At 34.0% G+C, this 27,891-nt stretch overlaps 1 protein-coding gene across 1 annotated transcript; it reads left to right on the forward strand.

Moving 5' to 3' along the window:
- Positions 1 to 8,998: 8,998 nt before the first annotated feature.
- LOC149263973 (abscisic acid 8'-hydroxylase 1-like) lies at positions 8,999 to 19,516 on the forward strand. Its single transcript, XM_089388702.1, has 9 exons — positions 8,999 to 9,372; positions 9,456 to 9,780; positions 9,882 to 10,031; positions 13,723 to 13,974; positions 14,053 to 14,139; positions 15,776 to 15,854; positions 15,978 to 16,084; positions 18,999 to 19,117; positions 19,317 to 19,516. Exons 1-9 carry the CDS (start codon positions 9,086 to 9,088, stop codon positions 19,408 to 19,410), a joined length of 1,500 nt encoding a protein of 499 aa, XP_089244828.1. The 5' UTR covers positions 8,999 to 9,085; the 3' UTR covers positions 19,411 to 19,516.
- The last annotated feature ends 8,375 nt before the right edge of the window (positions 19,517 to 27,891 follow it).

Below are 27,891 nucleotides of genomic sequence, written 5' to 3' on the forward strand. Positions count from 1 at the left end.
CGCCTTATTCATCCTGAATAAGGTGAAAATGTCAACATTGTGCTAGACTACAATAGAGCCTTTGTTGGCCCCTATGCTCGAACTTGGGGTCTCAACTCTTCCATTATTTTGTCGCCAACAACGACTATGGGTAAGAAAACTTTATGATGTGGATATGTAATTTGTTTCCTCTAACAAAGGGTGTAACATGGTCTAAGGAGCTATCATGCACACTTAGGGTGTTCACATGGGAACTTTTTTACAACTTGATGCATCCACTATTTAGTATAATATTTATCAAATTCTACAACAAAGGGATATGTAGAATATAGACTTTCACAATTACAACTTGTATCTACTTCTAATGTTCATGTTTTTTTGGTACCTAAATGAGATTTTGTTTCAGAAAGCCAATTACCTATAGAAAAGAGAATGATATGGCACTAGAGATTGGGCCATATAGGTGACAAAGGCCTATGGGCATTGGAAAATAAAATTCTTGTTGATGAATTGAATGATTAAAAGGCATTAAAAAACTCCATAAACCCCACAACAAAATGGATTTGCAGAAAAAATGGATAGAAATGGAAAGAGATAGGAGTACACTTGATGGGGTTGACATTGAGAAGAATTTTTGGGTAGAAGTGGATGTTGATGTGTGTTACGTGATGGACAATTTTCCCACATCAACTCTTGTGGATAATACCCTTACAGAGGTTTAGATGGGCAAGAAACCCTCACTTCAACATCTTTATGTTTTTGGTTGTGAAGTGTATGCTCATGTGCCTAAGAAGAAATGGTCAAAGTTCGATAACAAGGCAGTGAAAATGTATCTTCACTACCTATGGCACTATTGTGAAAGGGTACAATTTTTGGAATCTTGTGGTTGGGAAATTTTTCTATATCAAAATTGTTATTTTCAAAGAATTTGTCTTCTTCCACAATGGTGAAACCAGAAGAGGATGAGAAGAAATTAGGTGTTCAATTACCACCCAAGATCAAGAAAGATGAACTAGAAAATGAACAAGAAGTTGACGATGGACCTAGTGAGGAGGAGGGTTCAAAGAGTTTGGGAGTCGAGGAAGAAAATCCACCTAAAACCTTAAGGAGGTTTGCTTAGCAAAGAAGGCAACTAGACATATATGATTATATTATTTTTTATTTCAAATGTATATTTGCTTTATTCGTGAATGCCAACGAGCCTATAATTGTGAAAGAGGCATTGGAGATGGAAGATAACGAGTCCTAGAAATTCGCCATGGATGAGGAGATAGATTCACTTAGAAAGAATGATAGATAGGACTTGGAAATATTGTATGATGAACATAAACCCATTGGTTGTGAAAGGACTATTCATTCTAAACAACGAGACTTAAAGCCATTACATTAAAACTCATCGTATCACATGAATAAATTAATTTTAGATAAAAAAAAATTCACTCAATCCCCAAATCACCCAAATAAACATAATTAACCACTTTCTAAAAATATATATACTATATTTTTAAAAAATTTAATATATAATTTTAATAAAAAACCATGTTCTTAACTATTAAAAAAATAAAACTCAAAAACCTTAAAAACAGTGACGTATTTAAACTCCTATATAATAATATATTATGATAACCATAAGATGTCACGTATATTAATATACTTTACCTTTTAAAAATATATGCTTCTCATCATAACATAAAATATGGACATTATAATTCGATGTAAAAGATAATGTGCCAACCTAAAGTGGATGAATTTATAGAAAACATTTCGGATTTCGGATTGGTTTGTATAATATAAAATGTAACGTGGGTTTGATCTTTTATAAATTATAATATAAGGTCTAAATATAAAATTTTGGTATGCTCATTTCTTTTTCTTTTTACTTTTTAATAAAAAGTTTTATATTATATTTTAATATTAAATTAATATTTTTAAATCATAATGATGATAGTGGGAATTTGGAAGTAAGTTTAATATTCACTAAAAAGTTTTAAGATAAGCATTTTTAAATTATTAATAAAATGAAGATTAATAAAATAATTAATATTTTCAAATTGTGATTTAATATTGGTGTATGTAAAATATTTTATGAAAAAAAATGTGTTTAATTTTCAAGATTTTTAGTGTAATAAAGATAATTTCTGATATTTTAAGATTTTTTTAACATTTTAGTTTACTATGGAGTTTGTGAGAGTTTGTTATTATTTTGATAATATTAATTTTCTTTTTTATGTTGATCAAAATATAGATATATTTTTGATCTTCTAGATCACGATTTTATATTAGTTTAATTTTTTTATCATATAATTCTTTATCACACCACACTTTCTCTTTAAATTTAGATCTAATGATATTTTTAATATTATTGTTATTCTATAGAGTGACCTCTTCCTTTATTAGCTAATAATTTAGCCCAGATTTGGCATCTTCATGCCAACCCCACTTGGTTGTAGGTGGTTTTGGTTGGAGTTTGAAGCAACCTTTCAAAGCCTTTTATCTTCCATGTTGTTAATCTTTTTCTTGTACATTAGGTACCTAGTCATATTTGTGCTCTCAATGGCCCAAAGAATCACTTCTACAAGGATGATAAGATAATGTGTATTGCATTTATTTTGAGATTATAGTTATAAATTGCTTTTGGATTTGGTCTATCTTTCTCCATGATTATCTGTAGACGCCACAACCCCAAACTTCACAATCATACAATGATGAGAGTATCAAAGAGAAGTTTTTTCTTAATGCGTAACCAATGGTCCAGTGATTTACGACCGTTTTCAAGTTCAAAATAAGTTTTTTTCCCTCCATTTATAATTTTTTCAGCGCTATAGTTCTAGTTAACTTTTAAGCTTATTATGAAGATTGATTTCAATATACTTGTATGAAGTCACTTCCTATAAGTTGTTGTCATACAGGAAATTAATGTAAGTGGCCTTTTTGGATTTTATATCATAACATTTGTTGTGTCAATGTTATTAGTCATATCCATATTAGAGGAAAAACCATTGAGAATTTTTATTTTCTTATTGATATTGTAGGGAATCCTTGCCATAAGAACAATATCATCAACATAAAGAAGAAGGATGATGACTTTACTAGCTAGAGTAAGTTGATAAAATCTGGTTTTTTTTTAAACGCTCTAACTTGTTAATGCACATGCCAAAAATGGTAGGGGGAAAGGGTTAACCTTACTTAACTCTTATATTACAATTATTTCCTTCTGACTAGTCCTCAATATTCTTAAACTTGACAATAACATTCTTATACAACCTTATCACAATAACTCTCAACTAGAAATGAACTTTTAGTTCTTCTAATTTATTTCAAAGGTTAGTCTTAGGTACTATGTCAATTTTTTTTCTAAAATCAATGAAACAATACAAGAGATTGGTTTTATTATTGTGACACTCCTATACAATGTAAGTGTAGTAAAGTGTTCCACAATTGAATGATGGCTCCTAAATCTAACCTAGGTCATTTCACTCTGTTTCCATAACTTTTTTTCCATACACTAAGCTTCTTTTAAAAAATAATTGCATATAACTTCGCTAAAAAGGGGTTAATCATAATAGTCATATAATTAGAGGGATAATATTTTACCCACTTTTAAAATTGGGTAGAATGAGGCTTTGAGTCTAATGTTTAGGGGAGCCTAAACAACTTGTGGATGTGAGGGATAACAATAGGCCCTTGAAATTTTAAGATTCTACTTGGTATCCTTTGATGTCCTTAGTTTCTCTTTTTGCAAGCTACCTACCACAAATTCTATGTCCTCTATAGAAAATATTTTTTCCTTTGTAGAAAGGGTTTAGATATTGTCCATGACATAAAGGGATTTATAAAGACATTTAAGGTGGGAACTCTAGTCCCTAAAGGGAATCATATTGTTTTCTTTGGTTTTATGGCTAAGAAATTACCTTGAAAGTTAGGATCTAACTTAGATAGGTGCAAAAGATTCTCATGCTTTCTATCTATATGGCATTTTTTTTTCCTTTTAATTAGGGAATTGTACCTATTTATCCCGTTGGATTTTAAGGACTCGTTAGAAGCATCCCTAATGATTTTTCTAGCAATCTTACAATCTTTATCATACCAAGAGTTGGTTGTTCTATTTTTCTTTTTATAGAACACCTCAATATAGAACTTTTTAATGGAAGTAATGAAGGTTGTAGTAAAATTATGATAGAAGGTTTTAATATTGTTCTTATTTAATAAGACATTTAACATAGTATTTAAAACTTTTAAGAAATATCAACTTTATTATTTTTAAAGATCAAGTACATTTGGTTATTAGAATATCTTTAATGAGGATTTTGTGCATGAAAAATTTAGATTTAAGTTAAAGGTGATCCGTAAACTGCTGTGGATTTTTCCACTGGATAGTTCGTCACAACATATCTGATAATATTATATTAAAAATCTGAGATTCTACACTATTACAATTTTATTTAATTTCCAGATCTGTAAAATTAACTGTAATTAGAGCATGCATGTAAAAGTAAATCAAGCAGAGAAGTAGAGAATGACAAAATAAACTCACATAGACATAATACACAAGATATGCTCTCTGGGAAACCCTTTCGGGAGAAAACCCAGCTAGAAGGTGAGGCTGCTTCGCTCTCTTTCTTTGTCTGGAAATATGGTTGCAGATACAAAGAAGTAATGCATGTGGCCCGTGGGCTGCTATAGTGCACAAATCCTCTCTGTGTGCTCTACCTCCTATCTCTCCTAGATATATTTTCTCAACTATGGAACAAAATTCTCTCGAAAGAATAGAATGCCTCTTCCTCCTAGTGGCCCGGTCATAACACAACCCGATAGCCTACTAGGGGTTAAGTTTGACTACATCAACTCTTAACTAGAGTTACAAAATAGAATCTTGTAGAGTATTTTACATCATAAACACATGGCTAGCCCATTTTCCATGAATGATGGGGGTTGGCGCAACATCCTCCCAAACTATAGGTGTGAAAACAGGAAGGTCAACTTCTGAATGGGATAACTTTTACATACGGACTCTGATTGATGCGATTCTTGCGTCGTAGGAAAGCTCTCTATGTGTAGAATAACATGAAAAAGTGTTTCTCTTTTGCGAAAAAGTTTTACCCCCAAAAAACATCATTTGATGCCTCAAAACGCTCCTGAAAGGTTTCAAACCCCGTTTTGCCAAACTAGGTCCTGCTAGTAAAAATGGTCCCGTGAAATGATTCCTCCACTTTTTCCACCCCAAATGCATCAAGATGGATGAAAAACAATATAGTGATCCAATTTGGATCAAAAGGTCTATAATCAAAGTTGGGCTCATTGTCATTCTACAACACTACTACTAAGGCCACGAATACAGGTCATCTAGTCAGAGTTTGGCCACTTCATTAGACCATTGCAAATTATAGATCTTGAAAATTGTAGACCTTGATTAGCTTGGTACCAATTTTTTTTTTTTTTAATCAAGGCTTTCTTTTGTATATGTTAGCTAAAAATAGGTCATCATTTAGCTGTAGAGGATTAGGGTTGGAATCATTGTTTAAAATAATAACTTGATTAATTTCTATTCTAACAGTAAAGGCTCCTAGCAAGAGGCAATGCCTTCATTTCTTAGAATGTAAATATCTCATTCTAAGCCATTGTAAGGACAATTTCTATCTATATTGTTTTTCTTACAAAAGGTAGAACCAATAGGGGGAAAATGACATATTGTTATATAGGTCTTCTTATCATTAACATGGAATCTCCAACTATAAGTATTAATTGAAATATTGTTTCTTGTGAAGCCAAATGCGAGGAAAAATGTTCTTTAACACAAAATAACATTTGCTATAAAAATATTCTTATCATTGATATATGAAATCTCCATCCACATATAATAATTAGATTGCTATTGCTTGAAGAATAAGTCGTGAAATAGATCGTTTCCATCAAAACCACTAGCAAAAGTTGTGCGTTTAAGGGAGCAATGAGTTGTTAAATAGAAGTTGACCAATATAGAGCAAAGCAAGCTGAGAGTCCTATATTCAAGGGTGTGAAATTTTAGTGCATTAAATCTATTGAAGCCTGTCACATTTGAAATTGAATGACCTTGGATGAGGTCCAGAGATTGTTTTTGTCATTATTTTATCATGGATACAATCATCAATCACAAAGATGAAACTTTTGTTTCTATAATTTGATTTTCAAATATTTCTAGAGAGAAATGGTGGTGAAGAGAAGATTTTTTAAAAGGGTTGAAGCCATTTCCAAGTTGGACATTTTGTCTCCCAAGGAAAAAAAGTAAGCCATTTTATTGTGAGGATGCCTTAATTGGAAAGTTCGCAAGTCTTTGACCCAACCTTCAAGTAGTCTAAGTATGAATCATAAAACATTGAGATTTTGTTCTATACCATGTCTCTCATTTTTATTTTGGAAGAGGTTATTATTATTTTTTGTTTAGCAACAAAAAGGAGAGGGACTAGATATTCAGATTGGGTCCCTATTTCATGGGTTCCAAGAATGTTCCTTATGGAAGGGACTTTAGATTTTGAATTAGACATGGAAATTGTGTTGCCCTTATATGGATCAAGTTGTTGCACATCCCCATCATATTTTGGGATGGAGCTTCTCATAAATTTACTAGAGAGAACTTGTGTTGCTATATTGATTGAGTGAGCTAAAAGGGAATATCTTTTCTTGTGCCAGAATTTGTGTGGAAATAGGGTTATAGAAGGGCCTTACAGAGGTGATTAAACTAAACATGGAGGGTTAGATTCATTTACAAGCCCTTAATTAGAAGAAGACTCACTTTAAGTGTAACTCCCGCCACAAGTATGGACACTTTGTAAAAAGTTGCCCAAGAACTCAAGGAACACAACCCCTTTCAAAGTAGGCTTTAGCTTCCGAGAACGATAATGAGTAGGAAGTATTCAAACAAGTTTCCAAAAGACATAAAAAGTAGCAATCCAAGGGATCACAACTTGCAAAAAGGCCTTGGTTAGGCCCGTCAATCCCATCCAACAACATATTTGAAGTTCTTGAATAGGAGGAAGTGGAAGAGGAAAGGGTAGAGAGAGATATTCATAAGACCCACTTCGATCTTAAAACTAGATCAATAGTTAAAGTTTAAGAGGAAAAAAAGAACATAACACCAAATAATATCAATAGGATCCCATTTAGGTAAAGATTGGTAATCCCCCAATATAAGGATTTAGAATTTAATGAAGAGGAGTTGGAAGAAGAAACAAAGAAAAAGGATGAATAAATGGGTGAATATGAAGTCTTATGTTCCCTCTCCTTCATAGAAGTTTTGAAGAAAGACTTGCATCCCTCTGCCCCTCTAACAAGGAAACTTAATTGATTAACTAGTGAACTCTAGATTTCACTATATCTAATAAGAAAAAACTTTAGGAAAAATATATTTTTACATTATCCATTATCTTATAAAAACAATTTATCAAAGATGAAATCTTCTCTTTCATCACTTTCATATGAGAAAGTTTATATTGTACTATTTTTATGTAATTTTATTGTAAATTTTATTCTAATTTTTATCAAAATAAAAAATAAAAACTATGATTAATTCTTTTATTAATTTAATTAATAAAGTAATTAATTAATAAAGTAATTAATTTATAAATTAAATTTATTATTATTATTTATATGATAATATTATGAAAAATATCCACTATCCTAACACATTTGGAAAATAAATTCAAATTGAAACAAGGGACATAAACGGATAAAAGGAGTCAAAACTAACCCCATAAATGCAAAAGTATCATCGGCACAAGACACCTATTGAAAGCTTTACTACATCATTATTTATGGAATACAAAAAATGAACTTGTTAGAGTTATATAATATCAATGTTTTCAAAATCTTTTGTTGAATTAAGATGGTTTATTTTAACCATTCAAATTTGTGATTTTAGTAATATTTTTAAATTTGATTTTGAATAAAAAATAAAAAATTTAAATTTGATTAAAATTTAAAAATATTTGAGTTTAAATAATATTTATAAAAATAATTTAAAATCGTTATTTTTATAATAGTATTTAATTTGTAATCTTAAAATTACAGGTATAAAATTAAATATTTTCTTAATTATCATTTAATTTATTAAATTATATAGTTATAATAAGTATCAAAATATTTATTTTATGATACATCTTATATTATTAAAATTTAAAATTTTCATAAAAATTAACTAAATTATATTTTTAATTTTTAATTTTTAATTATTATTACTATTATTATTATTATTTGAAAAAATTTAAAATATTAGTTAAAAAGATATATATGAGTGGAGCGTCTACCTAAAATATCATTATTTTCTCCCTAAGAAAAAACACATAAACACTATAAATTCTAATTTTGAAAATCTGCACACTCAAATTTTAACTTTGAAAATATGCACGCTCAAATTCACACACACACACACACACACATATATATGAAAAACATAACAAAGTAACAATAAGCAATAAAAGTTCAATGACACTTGTAGATATAACATTTTTAAAATTAAAGTGAAAAGTGAAAAGTAAAAGGGTATAACTATTTTTAATATAAATCTCAACCTTGTATTCTAATTATTATTAGAAATATTGTATGAAAATTAAATCCCTATTTATCCACCTAATAATTATTGATAATTAAATTAAAATTTCATAATCATTATTTCAAAATAAACACAATATCAACCTTATATATATATATATATATATATAACACATACATCTTTTATATAAATATATGTAGTTTAAAAATTACAATTTTTTTTTTCCTAGACAATTGTTCAGAGCAATTTTAGCTAAAATTTAATAAAGAATTTTTGAAATCTTAAGTTTTACTGTTGAAATAAAATATCTTAGAAATTTTCAGAGGGCAGAATTCATTTATATACTCAAAAATGCATTTTGAACAATTTAAACAAAAAAATTATATCATCAAATTCCAAAAAAATAAAATAAAAATTAACTACACTTCTACAAATCAATTTGGCTCCCAAGAAACTCATCAATCATAAAATCAAATTAAGAAAAACATGACTACACCTCTATAAATCAATTTGGCTCCAAAGAAACTCATCAATCATAAAATCCAGAGTCATTGAGACCATGGTTGCAATGAAGGGACAGTCATGGAGAAAACAACTTTGGTTCTGCTAAATCCTCTTTGCAGAATGGCAGGAGGATGGTTGTGTTTTTGGCAGATGCTTAGCCAGCCTCACTATTATATCATTGGAGGGATTTTCCTGGCACTCCTTGTCGCTCACTTCGTCTTCTCTCACCCACTCTGCTGCAACCCACGCCATCCTGAGCCTCCAGGAAGCTATGGTTGGCCCTTAATTGGGGAGACTCTGGCCTTCATTGCTGCGAATAAAAGCTCGAAAGGGGTCTATGAATTCGTAACGGAACGCCATCAAAGGTCAGTATGTAACCTTCTTTTGCTACCAAAATATATGGGTATCTGTGGATTAATGAAAAATTTCATGTGGGTCTCGGTTGCAGGTTTGGAGAGGTGTTTAAGACAAGAATTTTTGGAAAAACTCATGTATTTATACCAGGCACAGAGGTGGCCAAGGCCATTTTCCGGGGAGAATTCTCACAGTTTGCTAAGAGTTATATTAAATCTATGCACGATGCGGTAGGGGATCAAAGTCTGCTCTGCGTTAAACAACAAAGCCATGACAATCTGAGACAACACCTCAGTGCTCTGTTCTCCACAGAAGCCCTGGCCAAATCTCTGGAACGAATGGACAAGCTTTTTCTTCTTACAATCCGCCAGTGGGAACATAAAAAGACCCCAATCCGAGTGATCGATTATACCTTGAATGTATGAGTAGTTCCCTGTGATTTTTTTTTCATTTCCTGTTATCAGGATCAAACAGTTTCTTTTAGCCATGGCTCAGTGTTATAGTATTATATGATTTGCAGATTACCTTCGAGATAATATGCGATATGCTTATGAGCGTTCAGGGCGATGAGAGGCTCCATTATCTTAGGAAGAATGTTGACTCTGTCTCAGATGCAATGCTGTCCCTTCCAATCAAGCTTCCAGGCACTCGCTTCTACAGAGGCATGAAGGTATAGTTATAACAGTTACATATCCATCTGAACTTAGATCTGAGATGATTACACTCCACGGCTGTCAGATGAAGTCATTGTCTGATTTAGGAAATATTATGAAATTATTATTTATATTTAGACGGTGGATTTTGGGAAAGTTTTGAAGTAATTTTTTATTTTATTTTGTTTATTAAATTTCAGAATATTTCAAAAATACACAATCAAATTAAGTTTAGGAATCAAATTAGGACCTATTTTAAATCAATTTACTAATAAAATGGTTGCACGCTGAGCTATTAAATAAGACTTGTAAAATAGAATGGTTGCACGCTGAGCTATTAAATAAGACTTGTAAAATAGGTGTCTTATTGGGAATAATAGTTTTTTTAGTATCTTTATTTTAGTGGTCTAAATTTGCAATCAACATATTGACTAGGTTTAATTGTAAAGAACATATGTTTATGTTTCTGGGTAAGAAGTTACAAATTCAAATTAGTTAAATAGAATTATTATGTCACCAAATTGGTGTCTGAGACCTTTTTGTTTGTGGAACAAGGGAGAATTACCCCCTTGTTTGTGGGACAAGGGACCAAATTGGTGTATGAGATCCCCTTGTTTGTGGGACAAGGCACCCACCTCCGCGTAGCTATTTGACTGCGACTCTACCCCTTTAGTTTTGAACCCGTGACCTCTTAGGAGGAAACACATGCTATTAACCATTAGAGCCACTCAATAATGAGCCAGAGGAACCGAATTTTCTAATCTCTCTAACTGAATTAGTGGAACTTAGTAATTGTAGTTTGAATCTGCTTGTTTTTTTTTCTCGGTAAAAGACTAAATCTATTAAGTAAAGTATTGTACAATCTGGAAAGGCAAAAGACCGTCGGACCGGAAATGATGGAGTCATCAACCTCGGTCCCGGAAGAAAAAAACAATCACAGAGCTACAGGAAAAACAAAAGACCGACAGACCGGAAATGATGGGATCATCAACCTCGGTCTCGGAGGAAGATACAAGCTCAGCTACATCAACTGATTCGCTAGCAAATACAAACTGTTAGGCTGTTACCCCTGCGGGGCAATGACTGCTCCACAATGTTTTTTCCCTTTCTTTTTGTTGACTTTTGTCCAGCCATCCTGGGGAGGATGGGCTAGAACAACTTGAAGACTGGAGTTCTCTATCATCGGGGTCTCCTTCTCTGAATCCGAGGAAGAAGTCTCATGGGGACGTTTCTGGGAGATAGCTGAGACCTGGGAGATCCCCATGTTGACCGGTGGCGGTTCCATCGGCTGCTGCGTCTGATCTGGTTCTGACTCTCTTTCCTCCTTCTCCATACAAGGGGAGCTGGAGCTTCCAGCTGGCTGCTGAGGACAAGGAGCCCAACGTTTGGGCTTAGAATGAGCGAAGAGGCCCTTTTTCGCTCTTGCTGACAGCGATGGGCAAGAGTGATGCAGATGCCCTGTTAGGTGACAATGACGGCATCTGAAGGCAGTGTTTTCGTACTCTAAAAACTGGGTCCAGATAAAGTCCTTGATCTTGAGATTGATGTACTCTGGCAATCCCTTGCTTAAATCAAGCTCCACACAAACTCTGGCATATGTATAGAGCCCCTGCCTCTCTCTCTTATAGTCTCCCGTGAGAAAGCTACCCAAGGTATTGCCGATTTGCCTGTATACTTCTGTACGCCATAGGTGAACAGGGAGATTTGGAAGTCTGATCCATACCGGGGCTTTGGTGATAACTGCTGTGGCTGGGTCAAAGTCTGGAAACCATGGAGTGAGGAAGAGGCCAGCTTCTCCCAAGAACCAAGGTCCTTCGTCGAGGGCATTGTAGCAATGCTCGAGGTCGTCAAACAGCACTATGAAATATCCTTTTGCACAGAAATAAACCTTGCAGCGGTCAGTCCAGTTATCTTTGATCCAGTCATACAGATCCTGTGAGCGCGGCCAGAGCCCATTGAATCTGCAGATGATGGCTCTTTCAGCAAATTTCTGGGTTTCGTCTTCAAGATCAGGGTAAGAGATCTCAACTGAGGGGACTTCCTCCACTTTGTCAACCAAGAAAGGCTTGGGTGAATACTGCATTGGTGGATCTGTCTTTTCAGACTGTTTGGCATGGACAGCATCCTTATACGAAAAAGCCTTAGCTGAAGAAGGCTCTCCCAAAGCTCCTCCTCGAAGCCGAAGGGTTAAGATAATAGATGCATCTTTCACAATGTCGTAAGAAGAAATAGGGAAGAGATCCTCAAGATGTTTACCTTCGAAGAGAAGCCTTTGAGCTGCAGACGGGATCCCCAGTTTGATGTCCAATGCATGCTTGAGATTCCGCACTAGATCCGTCTGGCAGACCCATTGAAGCATAGTTTTGCCAGAAAGAAGCCTGATTTGAATCTGGAAGGAAGAGGAAGTCTCTGAAAGCCTTTGTCCCCAATCGATCTGTGGAGGGGCAAGGCAGATGCCTTGATAAATTTTCGGATCCCGCAGTTGTCTAAGTGGCAGGGGCTCCGTGCATCTGATAGACGCCATTCCTTCCTTTCTGGAAACTCTGGACCGAGGATAGGCCAATGGATCTGCACGATCTGTCTTGTTCGCTGCTCCAACCATCGAAAGGGGCCTGCATAGGCGCGTCGTGGAGACAGGGGGCCGGATCCAGGCTTTCCGGGAGCATTCGGCCAAGAGGATTGCAGGTTCTTTTAGATCTGCAGCATCCGTAATGATGGCTTGGGAATCTTGTGTGCCTGCATGTGAGTGAAAGCCCTTTGATCTTTGCCCAGATCTCTCCGTCCCCATCGCAGCCGGAACAATCTGAAACCCTGCGACGGCATAAGGCATGGAGGCGTCGGTGCTGGGGTTCAAGCCGGTGAACATGGCTAAATCATGCTGCTGATCTGCTTCTGAGAGATAGCCTTTGAGTCTTAGCTTAGAACTCTCAAACCCCTTCTCACGCAGAGCATGCCGAGAGCCGACGGCGGCCGAGGGCACGGAGACAGAGGATCTAGGGTTCGCCATCGCTCAACCTGGTGCTTCTATGTGTCCCAAAGGCTTGCAATTGTTAGTTTGAATCTGCTTGTTATTATTGGCATTTTATAATAATAAATTAATAATTTGATTTTCACAATAATCTAATTTTAAGATCATGGTTAAGTCAAATATCAAGTTGGTGTCTAATATTTTTTTGATTTTTTTGTTTGTGAGACAAATATCTTTTTATGCTCAGGAATTTCATTAGTAAAACCAAACATCAAATTGGTGTATAAGATTGTTTTGTTTATAAGACAAGAAATATTGTTACAGCTTATAAAAATATGCATATTTTACTCTTCTGATTTTAAACTCATCTACTCTTAACATTGTTAAAAAAAATATATTTTCTAATAAGATAATTTATGGGTTGGATATTATTTCCTCCATCTATTTTCAAATCCCAAAAAATAAATTATCCTAATAAATTTGTTTCCAAATTTTTATTTTGATACATACCCATCTAGAAACTTATAAATTTATAATCATAATTTATAACTTTGTATCTGAACTTTTATTTTGATACATGCACATCCAGTTGTAACTTTGTATCTAAATGCATTATCTTGATATTGTTTGATTTTTTTTTTTCATTCCTCTACTTTAGAAGAATTCCAATCCATTCCTCTGCTCCAGAAGAATCTTAAGATAAATCTATTATATTAGATTTTTTAATTTTTTTCGTGCAGGGCAGGGAAAAAGTTATGCAGTTTTTTGACGAAGCAATAACCAGGAGGAGGAACAAAGAGGAATGGCATGATGACTTTCTTCAGTCCATGTTGAGAGATGATGAGTGCCCAGAGAATGAAAGAGTGACTGATACCCAACTCAAGGATAATCTTCTCACTCTCATTCTAGCAGGGCAGACCACCACCGCAGCTGCTATGATGTGGGCGGTCAAATATCTGGATGAAAATCCAGATGTTCAGGAGAAACTGAGAGTAAGTTGAAAGTGTGGTATATTTCAACAGATGAAATTTAAAGCAGCATTGAAATTTTCCATTACTGTTTTGAGACAGCTGGAGCAACTGAGGATCATGCAGAGGAAAACAGCAGGCAGTTCACTAACACTGGAAGATGTGAAAAAAATGACATATGTCTCACAAGTAAGTTATGGAAAAACATAATTTCATTATTGAAAGAAACCTCAGAGTAGAATAGGATAGCTTCACAACCACTTTGCAAAATGAAGATTACAAAACTTTGTTCAATGCTCCTCACTTATGCCAAAACATTTTTATTACTAAAATGTATTTGTTTTCCATTATTATTATTTTTTTTTATTAAAAAATTTAAGAAGTTATTTTATTGAAAATTACGAGGGTTTTAAAATTTAATATAGAGCATGAAATTTTGAATTATTAAATTTTGTAAATAGGTTGATTTTTCATGTTTAAAAGAAAAATTGATTTGTTAATTTCTTTTGGAATTGTTGGGATGGTTAAAAGTGACTGGAATCCAGGCAAAAAAATTTGAAAAAATCATGTCATAGCAGTGTTTGAATCATGTTTTTGATGGTGGAAATGGATTCAACACCATCAAAAACCTTTAAGGCACCCAAAATATTGAAGAGTAACAATTATAATTATGTATAAAGAGTTTTTCGGAAGAAGTCACATTGAAGATTTGGGTTGACGTTTCGAACCAACAAGTGTGGTTCATCGTGTCTTGAAGATGAACCACACTTGTTGGTTCGAAAGGCCTCGACCCAAATCTTCAATGTGAAGATGAACCACACTTGTTGGTTAGAAAGGCCTTGACCCAAATCTTCAATGTGACTTCTTCCGAAAAACTCTATACATCATGATATGGATCACACAAGCTTGAATTCGAGTTATAACTATGATTTAGAAAAATTCATGCCCAGATTTGATCAAAATATGGCTGGAATTTCCATGATTTTCAGGGAAAAAAGCAATTTAGTTAAACTACTGCGTTTTGTTTTTATCTGAAAATGATTTACCTAATTTTTAAAATAAAATTATTTTAGCTTAAAAATTGAAAAAAAATTTTATGAAAATGATATAAAATCATTGGAAACTTGAAATATCTTTAAAAATGTTGCAAAACAATTTTAATATATTGAAAAAAATATTTCCAAATATTTTATATTTTGCAAATTAAAAACTAATAAAATTCACTAAAATTTATGCACTTCCGAATAAATGTTCATCCCTAAAATTTTCGGAATATGAAATATCATTATCATTTGTCATTCTAAATATTAGATCTTTAACGCAAAAAGAGTATTTTTAAGATTAAGAACATTGATAAGGAGAGTTGTTATATATATATATATATATTATATAAATAATAAATTAAAAAGACATTCCAATGGTGGTTTAAAAAGAATTAAAAAGACTTTATTTAATAGTGACTGTTAAAAAAGTTTATTTTTTGGTAAGAGTGTAAAAAGATTATTGTTAAAATCCCAAAATAAAAAAATAAAATAAAATTCCAAAATTAATAAAAAGCTCTCGTATAATTTTTTTAAAGGTACAAAGATGGTCATTAAAATTAAAATGAGATATATAAAAAAAAAAAATATTTTTAACATCTATTAACCTAAAAATAACTTATAAAACAAATTACTTCTCCATATATATTATATTATTTTATGACATCTGGTGGCTCTGCAACAATTAACACATTCTGTTGATGTATATGATCAGATCATTTGAATCCTATTTGGTGGCTCTGCATTGTGCAAGAATTAAGACATTTCATTTACTTTCCTGGTAGGTTGTCAAGGAAGTTTTGAGATTGTCCTCTATTGTGTCATGGATTCCTCGAGTTGCTATTAATGACTGCATCCTCAACGGTAATATATTCCATCTCAGTGGTTAGAAAATTACAGAAAGTATGGCCAACAATTAGCTTACAGAAAGTATTCCCAACAATTATCTTATTGTTGAAGAGTTCAATTTATGAATTTGTCAATTAGGTTTCAACGTCAAGAAGGGCTGGACAGTGAATATCGACGCTCGCTTCATGCACATGGATCCTTCTTTATACAGCCAGCCCAGGGAATTCAATCCTGCTAGGTTTACAGTAAGTTGCATTTTTTTGTTAGTTATTATTGTTGTTGGTAGTTTCAATCATAATTACTAATCTTGAATTACAATTCGATTAGGTACCAAAAAAATTTTACTCTTTAAAAATCAATATGGAAAATTCGGAAGTATACATCTTATATTTTTTTTTAGGGAGAAGTGGAAAAGAAAGCACATGAATTCTCCAATATTGATTTATAGTGGGAGAATATTGATTTATAGTGCTTAAAATGTTATAGACATTTTTAATTTAAAATAGTCCAACAACCCTGAAAAATAGAATGTATCAAATTTGTTAATTGCACCGAGAGACGCTCTACAACCTAGTATAGAGTAGATGTGAAGGTGTAATGTAAGTACGTAAGCAATTCTAAATATCGATTTAATTAAAAAATAAATAAATAAGTTTGCGTGCAAATTTTCAAATGTTGACTTAACTAATAATAAAAAGTTAGAGTAATAAAAATAATAAAATGTAATTTGTTATATTTTGATTTCATTATTAACTTGTGACTAAACTTTGTCACAATAAGATGGGCCAATAACATGGTATATCAATAAGGTATGCCAAAAAACTATAACTTATTTCATGACAACCAAAATATTCACCCCCGTTTGTCAGTGATATTATGAACTTGTGAACAAGATTTATTACAATAACATGGGCTAATACCATGGCTAAACAATAACACATACCGAAAAAGCATGACTTATTTCACAATCAAAATATTTTATAATAATATAACAAGATTCTTAACCATGAGAATCCATCCCCCTTTACCATGGATATTATTAACATGTAAATAGGATTTTTTACAATACCATAGGCCAATACCATGGTTTATCCATACCACATGCCCAAAAACCATAAATTTTTTCACAATAAAAATATATTAATTTAATTTAATTTTATAACATTTTTCTAATTGAAGCTAAAAATATTCCCATCTAAACCCTCTATGCTCATGACTACTAAAAATATTCCCATAGAAATTAATTTAAGGTTTTAATAAAATAAAAAATGAGATTACTTTTATACTTAAAGATGTGAAATTTATATAATACAAATAGTATTAGTAAGAACTAACATAGATCCATCTTAACCAATGATCCAAGCGATGACAACAAGCAAGGTGAAGGGAAGAGAAGGGGAGGGGGAGAGAAGGAGGGAGATAGTGACAAAGCTGAGGGTGTAGAGAGAGAGAGAAAGAGAGAGATAGAGTGATGGGGGAGATGGAGAAAGGGAGGTAAAAGATAGAGGAAGGAAGAGGGATGGGAGAGGAGAGAGAGAAAGAGATGGAGTTGGAGGGGAGAGGCAGGGAGGCAAGAACAAAAACATAGAGAGGTAGAGGTGGAAAGAGAGGGAGGAAAGAACAAACACATAGAGAGATAGAGGTGGAGAGAGAGAGGGAGTGACAACTGAGATATGGAGAGAGAGTGAGGGAGGGAGAGAGGAGAGGAGGGAAGAGAGAGAAGAGGAGGGGAGAGAAGAGACAAGGGCAAAAGAGAGAGAGGGAGTGACAACTGAGATGAGATATGGAGAGAGAGTGAGGGAGGGAAAGAGAAGAGGAGGGGAGAGAGATAAGGGCAAGAGAGAGAGAGGGAGGCACATAGACGGAGGGGAGAGGGAGAAGGGGAGAGGGAGGGAGATAGTGATAGAGTTGGAGGGAAGAGAGAGAGAGAGAGTGATGGGGAGAGAGATAAAGGGAGGTGAGAGAGGAAGGGAGAGATAGGACTCAAGATAGAGAAGCAGAGAGAGATTGAGTTGGACAGGGCGAGAGAGGGAAGGAAGAAAAAAGGCATAGAGGGAAAAAGGTATAGAGAGAAAATGGGTGACAAGGGGGTGATGGAGAGAGAGTGAGGGGGGAGGTTGGATAAGAGAGAGAGGGAGAGAAGGGGAAGAGAGAGAGGTAGAGAGCAAGAGGGAGAGAGAGAGAGAGATAGATATGGAGAGAGAGTGTGTATGTTTGGGTGGTGAGATAAAGAGAGGGAATAAGAAAGAGACACATAGATACGAATATAAATATTATATAGTAATATATAACCAGCCTAGATCCATCTTAACCAGTATCTATCAAGCACTGAGAGAGATCAAATTTCTGGAAGTGCAAACTTTTCCTTAAGTTTTACACTCAAAAAAGAAGTTTGCACCTTGTGAGATTGGATCCCTATGGGGGCTCAACTTGTGAGGTTGGATCCTTCTGGGAGCTTGATAAATCCAGGTTAAAATGAATCTAAGCTAGTATTACATAAAGAAAAAAATATAAAATTTGTTATTTACCATAACAAAATCTCAAAGATCTAGATATAAAAAATATGTTTAAAGTAATCTACATATATCCAAAAATTTATCTCTCATATATTAAATAAATTCCTATAAGACTAAAACTATCTATCGACTTTGAGACCATTTAATTATATGATATAAATTTATTCAGCAACAAACTATTTTTTTTTAATTATGATCCATAAAAGATAGATTTCTATTTTTTATAATCAACACTAATGCTCACAATCTCAGTGAATAGGGACCTCGTAATCACAATCTATAGTCTTTACTATTTCACAGTGGACAGGGACCTGGTATGGTTATTGTTCACAAGAATGTTTCGCTAAAAAGCTAAATGAGTTTTAGTAAACAAGTTATTCCTCTCTCAATTTTTTTATACCAAAAATATTTGGTTTCCCAATATTTTATGGTTTCAATTACGGTGATTTCAATCTTAAATAATATAATTTATCTGACACTTCATAACAGGACTATTGCAGTTTAAATTGCCCCAATAAACTTACAATAAATTGCATTAAAAAAACATAGCCAAAATTTTTGGATTCTTCTAACTGTACTAATACATTAACTATCAGTAAAAGCAGGCTTAGTCGATTCAATTTCTATGAATCCGTGGTTGCAGGAAAACCCAAAGCCTTATAGTTTCTTAGCTTTCGGAGCAGGTGCAAGAACATGTCTGGGAATGAAATTTGCGAAACTTATGATGATATTGTTTCTGCATCACCTTGTTACTAGTTACAGGTAAGTTGCCACTTCTACGATTTTTTACTCTAAAGATAGAATATACAGAACTTGGATTTGCTGTATGATTCTATTTCCATTGAAAATTGTTATCCCAGAATCCAAATGTCCAAAAATTCTCTCATCAGAATCACCATATAGGATTGAAGTGTTAGATAAAGGAGGAAAATGTGACTGCTGATTTCGGTATGTCTTGCAGGTGGAAAGTTGAAGACCACGATCTCAGTTTGGAACCATGGTCACATTTTGCCAGGCTTAAAAGTGGCTGCCCTATCACAGTGAATCCCATTTGATGAAATGTAAGATCAAATGCAAAATCTGCCATTACCATTAATATTTAAATGACACATATTATAGTTTCATGTGGTTACTTTTTATAATATTTTAAGTATAGTTTTATGAGGTTATTTTTTATAATATTTTAAGTTTTAAGTTTTTGAATAGAGGTTTTTGTGAGTAGAGTTATTTTGAAATTTGTCTTTTTGATTGACCCATCACATCGTTATTTTAAACTCAATGAGGCTCAGTGAATGTAGTTTCATGTGAAGCTCAATCCAATGGATATCTATCTCTATTTAAAGAGCATGGAGGGTCATGATTGAAGATTGATTGTGAGAGCCCTCTTATGTAAATATTTTTGTTTTGCATTGATAAATTTACCGCAAGTGACTAAGTTGGCTAGGGTCATGGACTAGGGTTTTAACCACATAAAAACACTGGTGTTATGATCTCTCATCTATTTGTGTGAGTGATTATTGAAGGTGTTTCTATGTGGAATACCCTTTTTCAAACATGGTATGAGAGGCTATTTGAAGAGCCCATTCTATAGTTGATGGAGATCTTGAGCCTGCATTGTCTATGATTATTAGACCCCAAGTGTGCTTTAGGGTACATAAGGGGAGTTTTAATTAGAAGATAAATGCAAAATGTAAATGTGAAATGAGATATACATGAAATGAAATGAAATGAAATGTAAATTCCATGGGATGTGAATTTCTAATGGAGGGAAAAACAATTGAAGATATTTTCCTTAAAATATTCCCTTTTTATGAAAACAAAATTTAGAGTTAGGGTTTTTTTGGAGAGTGTGTCTGTGGTTTGATTCTAGAGTGTACAACCACCTTGCCGCCATGGTAAGGAGGGTTGTCTCTTACGTAATTTTTTTCTTACAGAATCCGGATTCTAGTTCTTGTTCATTTGCAACAGTTTGTATGTAATATAATTTAATAGTGCTGGTTTAATTTGTTGTTAGTTTGAGTGTGGGAGAAGAGCTTGGAAGGGAGCACAGCCTCGCTACCGCCATGGCAGAGAGGGTTGCATGTTATGTAAATTTTTGCTTACAGGAATCCAGATTCTAGTTCTTGTTTATTTGCAATAGTTTGTAGGTAATATAATTTAATAAGGTTGGTTTAATTTGTTGTTAGTTTCACTTGCTATCCATGTATTGTGTTTTTTTTTGCAATTTATTTTTTCTTTGTTTTGTTAGCCCTCCTTGCTAGAGGGAAATTTTTTTGCCCAACAAAGATCTACCACTTTTGTACATTCTTGACTAGAATAGACTATTCCATTGAGTATATAGTGTTTCTTTCAATTAAGAACGCCTATTATTTCATTCTAAAAGGTGCCAAGGATATGTCTTTTTTGTCAGATCATAGGTATACAATTTGAATATGCCATTTTTAATTTTTATTTTTATTACAATGTTCATATTTCAGTTTTTGTTTTTATTCCTGGCTTGCTAGTCATTTTGGACTATGTAATCCCTTGTTTTTTCTCTATGCGTGATCTCAACAAATTAGAAACATAGTAGAAAATGTTTTCTTATCTATGTATGCACTTTTTTGTGCACTTTGTGTGATCTCAACAAACCAGAAAGAGAGATAAAACTTGCACTTCTAGATAAGTTAACTAAGATCTAATTCAATTGTTGTTGAGTTTTGAAAATTTTCAAATTGTTGTTTGTTTTTAGGTGAACATATTCCTTTTTTGTAAGCACAAACTTCGAGGAAAAACGACAATAACATCATTTTTCTTCACTAATATTGTTATTATATGTTTTGCATTGCCTCACTTGGCTGATGTATGCAATTTGCTCATTTGTGGAACATTGGCGTAGGTGAATTGTCTTGGCCTCAACATGATGTCAAATCAGATGGTATTTTGTATTGATATGCTTTGTTCGATCATGGAACTTTGTGAACTTGGCCAAATTTATTGCAGAAGTGTTGTCAATCATGAGAGGAGTTGAATGCACTTGTTTCTCCTGCGGATCTTCCAGAATTTTCCTAAGCCACACAATTTCCTTTGTTGTTTTAGTTGCTGCCACATATTCTGCCTCAGTTGTGGAATCTGCTAGAACTGATTGTTTGTGTGACCTCCAGGAGACAACCCCTAATCCAAGACTCATAGCATAACTTGAAGTAGATACCTCAGTTTCTTTATATCCATCAAAGTCTGAATTAGAGAATCCAATCAAGATGAAGTCACCCACATGTGTATACTTAAGTCCAAAGTCTTGTGTTCCCTTCAAGTACTTTAGAACTCTTTTCGCAACAGACCAAGGTCCCTCACAAGGCTTTTGCATAAACCTGGAGAGGATTCAAACAACAAATGAATTGCTTGGTATGGTAGTAGTCAGGTAGTTGAGACTTCGTACAAGCTATCTATACTTTGTTGCATCCTCAAATTATTTTCCTTCAGTGGATGTGAGCTTTAAGTTATGTTCCATTGTAGTAGTCAAAGGATTGCACTCAACCATGCCAAACCTGTTCAACAGATCTCCAATGTACTTTTTCTGAGAGAGAAATGTAAACTTTGGATGTTGAGTTACTTCAATACCAAGATACTAGTGAACATAGCCCAAATCTGTCATTTCAAAACCTTTTTGTAATTCTTTCGTTGTGGATGCAATATAGTTCTCATTGTTCCATGTCATCAAAAGATCATCTACATACACCACAAGATATAGAACTGTTTTTCCAACTTTCTTGACAAATAAATTTGCATCATCAAGATCATAATGTTTGAAGTTGAGTTTTAGAAGATGCTCAGTTAACTTCTCATACCAGGCTCACAGAGCTTGCTTGAGGCCACACAAGGATTTTACAAGCTTGCTTATTTTATGGTCCTGAACCTTCACAACAAATCCTTTTGGCTTGGACATAAAAGCATTCTCTTTCAGATCTCCATTCAAGAAAGCAATTTTTACATCCATTTGATGGACTTTCCAACCGTTTTGAGCTGCCAAGGCAAAGAGTGTACAGCTGGTAGCCCATTTTGTTGTGGGGGAAAAAGTCTCCCCATAGTCGACCCCTTCCTTCTATGAAAAACCTTTTGCCATAATCCTAGCTTTATGCTTTTCAAGTAAGCCATCAACTTTACACTTGTTCTTGTAGACCCACTTGTAGCCTATTGGTTTGGTTCCCAATGGAGGATCAACCAGCTTCCAAGTGCCATTCTTTATCAAGGCATCATACTCTTTTTTCATTTCTTCTTTCCATTCATCATGAGAAGCAAATTCATCGAAGGAAGTTGGTTCAAAATTTGAGTACAAATTCAGTTCACAATCATAAGAAACATCCATATCAATAGGTGAATCAAAATCGTCTAAATCATCTCCTTTATGTCTATTAGAGCTCCTTGTTCCTACGTTTTCAATCTCATCAGGATGAACACTTTCAAGTGTCTTTGTCAACCATTTTGGAGGACCTTTTTGAGATGGCTCGAGATGTTTAGTTGACTGAGTTGGGGCTGAATCATTATTTAGTCTCCCAATTATGTCAATCACATCACTCAAAGTGTCATCAGTGGTTGGAGCTTCATGTGGGGGAAAGAGTGCTTCAGAATAAGATTCCACATATTAATCCAGTATAGGAATCCTCCCTTGAAGATGTGGAATCTCATTATCAAATTATTGAAAATACTTTGCATGTCCAAATCTATCCAAGTGATTAAGTCGCTGCTCAACAACATTGGCAGCCTTGGAAGATTCAAGAAAGATCACATCTCTAGATACTACAAACTTTTTATTACTTTCATCATAGAGACGATATGCTTTGGAGGTATTTGAATACCCCAATAAGATACACTTACGACTCCTTGCACCAATTTTGTTTCTTTGTTCCTTAGGTATCAAGGCATAACAGGTGGAACCAAAGACCCTAAGATGTTTTACCAAAGGAATATAGCCATACCACATTTCGTAAGGAGTCTTGCCTCTAATCTCATTAGATGGACACTAATTATTTACATGCACGACACATAGAACCATGTCGGCCCAAAACAACAATTTAACATTATTGAAAAACATCATGGAACGTACCATATTTAAGATTGTCCTATTCATTCTTTCATCTACTCCATTCTGTTGGGAATTACAAGGCATAATTGTTTGATGTTTGATCCCATAATGGCGAAGATAGTTTTCAAATTAATTTGAAGTGTATTATTTTCCATTATCAATACGAATACAACCAATATGATATTGTGCATCATTTTAAATCCATGCATGAAAGTTCTTGAATGTTTGAAAAACATCAGATTTGTTTTTCAATAAATAAACCCAACACATTCTGGTGTAGTCATAAATAAATGTCATCATATATTTATTACCATTCGCAAAAGGAACAAGAATTCGGCCACATAAGTCTGAATGAATAAGTTCAATTTTTCTATGTGCTCTAGAATGTGAATCATGAAAAGACTATTTGTTGTGCTTTCCTAAGATACAAACATCACATCGCTTAAGTTTCCTAGGAATTGTAGGCAAACAAGTAACACCACTTTTCTTCAACATACGAAGGTTGTCATAATTCAAGTGTCCAAATCTAGCATGCCATAAAAGACTTGATGGAAATGTACCTTCAACATAATGAGAACTGTATGAGAAATTTTGTGCATGAGTAGAGGTTCCTTGTAGCTTTAGGAGTCTTTCCTCCTCTATCCCTGTCATGACAAGTGAGCGATCTGATGCTTTTCTGACCTCAACCTTGCCATCGAACATATGAATGGAGTGTCCTTGTTGGAAGATGTGGACTAAAGACAACAAGTTTCTCCTCAAATCCGGGAGCTATAGAACATCATGTAGAAGAAATTATGGAAGACTAGGCAGATTAAGCTTGATGGTTCCAAGCCCTGATGGCTAGAGTTTTGACTTATCTGCAAAGTATACTACATCAACATTTCCAGTAAATTATTCAAAAAAATATCTCCTAAAAGTCATGTGGCAAGTTGCTCCTAAATCAAGCAACCAATCATCTTTCCAAGAAGCAAGTGAAGCATTAAAAAAGTCTTTAGTTACTCCATTATTACAGTGTGCCACAACATAGTGAGTGGATTCAGGTGCTTTACCTTTTCCTTTATTGTTAGTTTTACCTTTGCCTTCATTTTTTTCCTACTCAATTTTGTCCCAAGGCAAATTACACGTGGATGCATCATGTCCATCTCTATTGCATCATATGCAATGAAGATCAAACTTTTCTCCTTGGAACTATTTGCCCCCCCGCCTCTAAAATTTCTTCTTCCTCTTCCTCTTTGAACACATCTTCCTCTAGAAGAATGTTGTGCATGGTTCTTCTCTCTATGTGCAAGACACACAAATTCTTTAGAATAATGAGGAGTTGTTTTCTTCCCAAAATCCTTCTCTCTCTCAACAAACTTCTTCTCAAGGGAGTCAAAGGTAATATCCTTGAGATTTCCACTTGCTTGTAATGACTCAAGATAATTTGAATAAGTGGGACATAGTGCCTGGACATAAGCTATGAGAGGAATGTCTATTTCAACACCAGTGGTTTTTATATAATGCATAATGGATCTTACTTATGATTCTAAAGAAAGAGGGTCATCATTTTTCAATTCAAGATTGAATAATTTAGTCATCAATTGGGAAACTTCAATTGCAAAGCATGAGTCATACAATTCCTTCAACTTCTATAAGGTTTCAAAAGCATTTGAGAATGGTGAAATATGGCCGTTCACCTCTTCATTTACAGATGCTGCAATCAAGGCATAGGCCTTGCTATTCTTATTTTCCCAAATGGAAATCTCCTTATCTGAATTGGGCTTTGTAGGTTCATTATCTCCTTCTCTTACACAAACTCCTTTCCACAACTCATTGAAAATGAGAGTGCGTTTTATCTTCCTTGATCATTCAAGATAGTTCTATTTTCTAGAGAGAACTACTCCAACAATTGATATCAGTGAATGCATTTTAAAATATGTGTGCTGGCAATATATTATGAAAAAATGTACTTCTAGTGGTAATTTCTGTAAAAAATTGCACTGCTAGTAGCAATATTCTTGTAAAAAAATACAATGTTGGTGGAAATATTTTATATGGGGGAGGGGTTATATAGGAGGGGTGGAGATATATAACCGGGGGAGGTATCAATCGGGGAAGGTATTAACCGGGAGATATGAGGGAAGTCAACGTAATGGAGGAGGAGGAGTAATACACGAGTTTGGCGATATATGGTAGTGGTGTTAACCAAAAGTATGGTGGTATGGAGGTGGTTGTTAAATAGCAGTATGGTGGCATTGTATACGACAGTATGGTGGTATGGTAAAGGCTTCAATATGTTACCAGCAAAGTCAAGGGAGGTCACCACAATGCAGTCAACATATACACAAGAGTTTTTCATGTCGAGAATGTTATGGAGCTAGTTTGTAAGCGGTATGGTGGTATGTAGGTATGGGAGGAGTGCAACACGCAACCACGCTCTAACACATAGTCAACACAATACCATTCAAGGGTTATATAATTGTGTGATATCATTCAATGCAATACAATCACAGTAATACCATTCAACGCAACGTTCACCAACACAGGAATATGATAACCGACTCACAGTCATAAAAAAATTTGAAATACCATGTTCAACATCTCTAGGCAGTAACCCTCCAACTAATGCATACACTCGATCCTCGTCCTTCAACAAAGAATACGACCCCTTCAACAGAGAATTGTAATGCTCACACACAACCAATATCCCATATACTTTCAATGCACAACAAAATAAAAAAGGGCTAGTGCTGACAGTGGATGTTCAACGCAGCTCTAAGAAAAATTAATACACAAAATCTTGTAGAGAATGGAGGGACAAAATATGGCAGAAAAAACTAATTTGGCAGAATGGAGTTACAAGGGCAAAAAGGAGTTACAAGGACAAAAAGGAAGCCAAAGTAGAGGTTAGGACCTGTGCTCTGATACCATGTCAGGCTAGGAGGCAACTCCTCAAATAAAATTGCAATTTTGCATTAAGACTAATCATAGATATATACATGGAGGGAGAGACTCTTGGGCTTCATCTCCCAGTGTCTCTTCATATTCCAATTCTCCTTATTTTCTATTTACACTATTTTACATGGATTACCTAATCCCAATGATTAGGTGTCAACATTCCCCCCCTTAATCTGAAGGGATGTTGGTGAGTCCAAGCATCGTTCTGACTCTTTTGAACTTTTCTCTTCCAAGTGCTTTGGTGAAGATGTCTGCAATCTAATCATTTATGGAACAATGGTGTAGGTGAATTGACTTGGCCTCAACATGATGTCGAATTAGATGGTATTTTGTATTGGTATGCTTTGTTCGATCATGGAACTTTGCATTCTTGGCCAAATTTATTGCAGAAGTGTTGCCAAATGGGATAATAAGAATGAGAAGTACATGGATTAATAAAAATGTTAATTTCTTGACTTGCAATTTCATATTCAAGGAGTTGATGATTAGAATGAAGCTTGAGAAAAATTGAAGGTTGTTTGGTGAATCTAATGTGATTAGATCTCATGAGCTTGAAAATTAAATCATGACTTTAAGTCCTAATGATATCTCTTACATTGAAGTTTATTTACCTAAGTTCAAAACACTTAGACACTTACTTAAATAATGTCAAGTTAATCTAAAGTATGATCGTTGCATATATATTATTTTTTCAAATCTTGGCTTTGCATATTCTATTTTTGATATTTTATACTACAAGAGAAGCTTTAGAGGTTACCAAAATCCTACTCTTGATTTTTTTTGTGGCTCTCTCATTAGAGAGAAAGACAAACTCTTGTATTTTGAAGTGGTCAACATCGCAAATAACTCTAATAAGGCCTTAATGTCCCAACAAAAAAGATAAAACCAAGCATTCAAATAAGCAAAATCCTTGCAACAACAATAAAATCAAGGATCCCAAACTCTCTTAGCTAGTTACTTCTCCCAATGGTGACAAAGGGCCAAAGTCGAGGAGTAAGAAGATTGATAAACATTGAAATTATTGTAGGAAATGAAGTCATTTAGAGTATACATATTTTAAGAAGATGGAGGCCTTAGAAGTAGCAATGAAGAAGCACAACATCATTCTTGATTCTTCTTCTATCACTTTTTTATCATGGAGATGAACTTTTTGCCTCTGGTTTCTCTTTCAATGCTACTTCATTTTCTGATGAGTGGCTTATTGTTTATGAAGAATCTTATCATATGGATAAGGATACAATTTTTTTTCTACTTTTAATGATTGTAACACCAAACAAATATTTATTATTGATGCTATATATCTTAGTGTTGTAAGGTCTAGAATAGTTCAAGTATATACTGGTATTGTTAATGATGTGTTATGTGCTACAAGTATTTCTTACAACCTTCTATTAGTATATCATATCACTCATTCAGGTGAAAGTAAAACAATATACTTTTCACCTCACTAAGCTGTAATTTAGGATTCCAAATTTCCTAAGCATGACCTTTCCGCTGGAATAGTTGATGATATTACCAGTTTGTACAACTTTGACAA

This window comes from Pinus tabuliformis, chromosome 6, assembly GCF_031772625.1.
Source record: "Pinus tabuliformis cultivar Carrire ecotype Pingquan chromosome 6, CPIR1, whole genome shotgun sequence".
NCBI lineage: Eukaryota > Viridiplantae > Streptophyta > Pinopsida > Pinales > Pinaceae > Pinus > Pinus tabuliformis.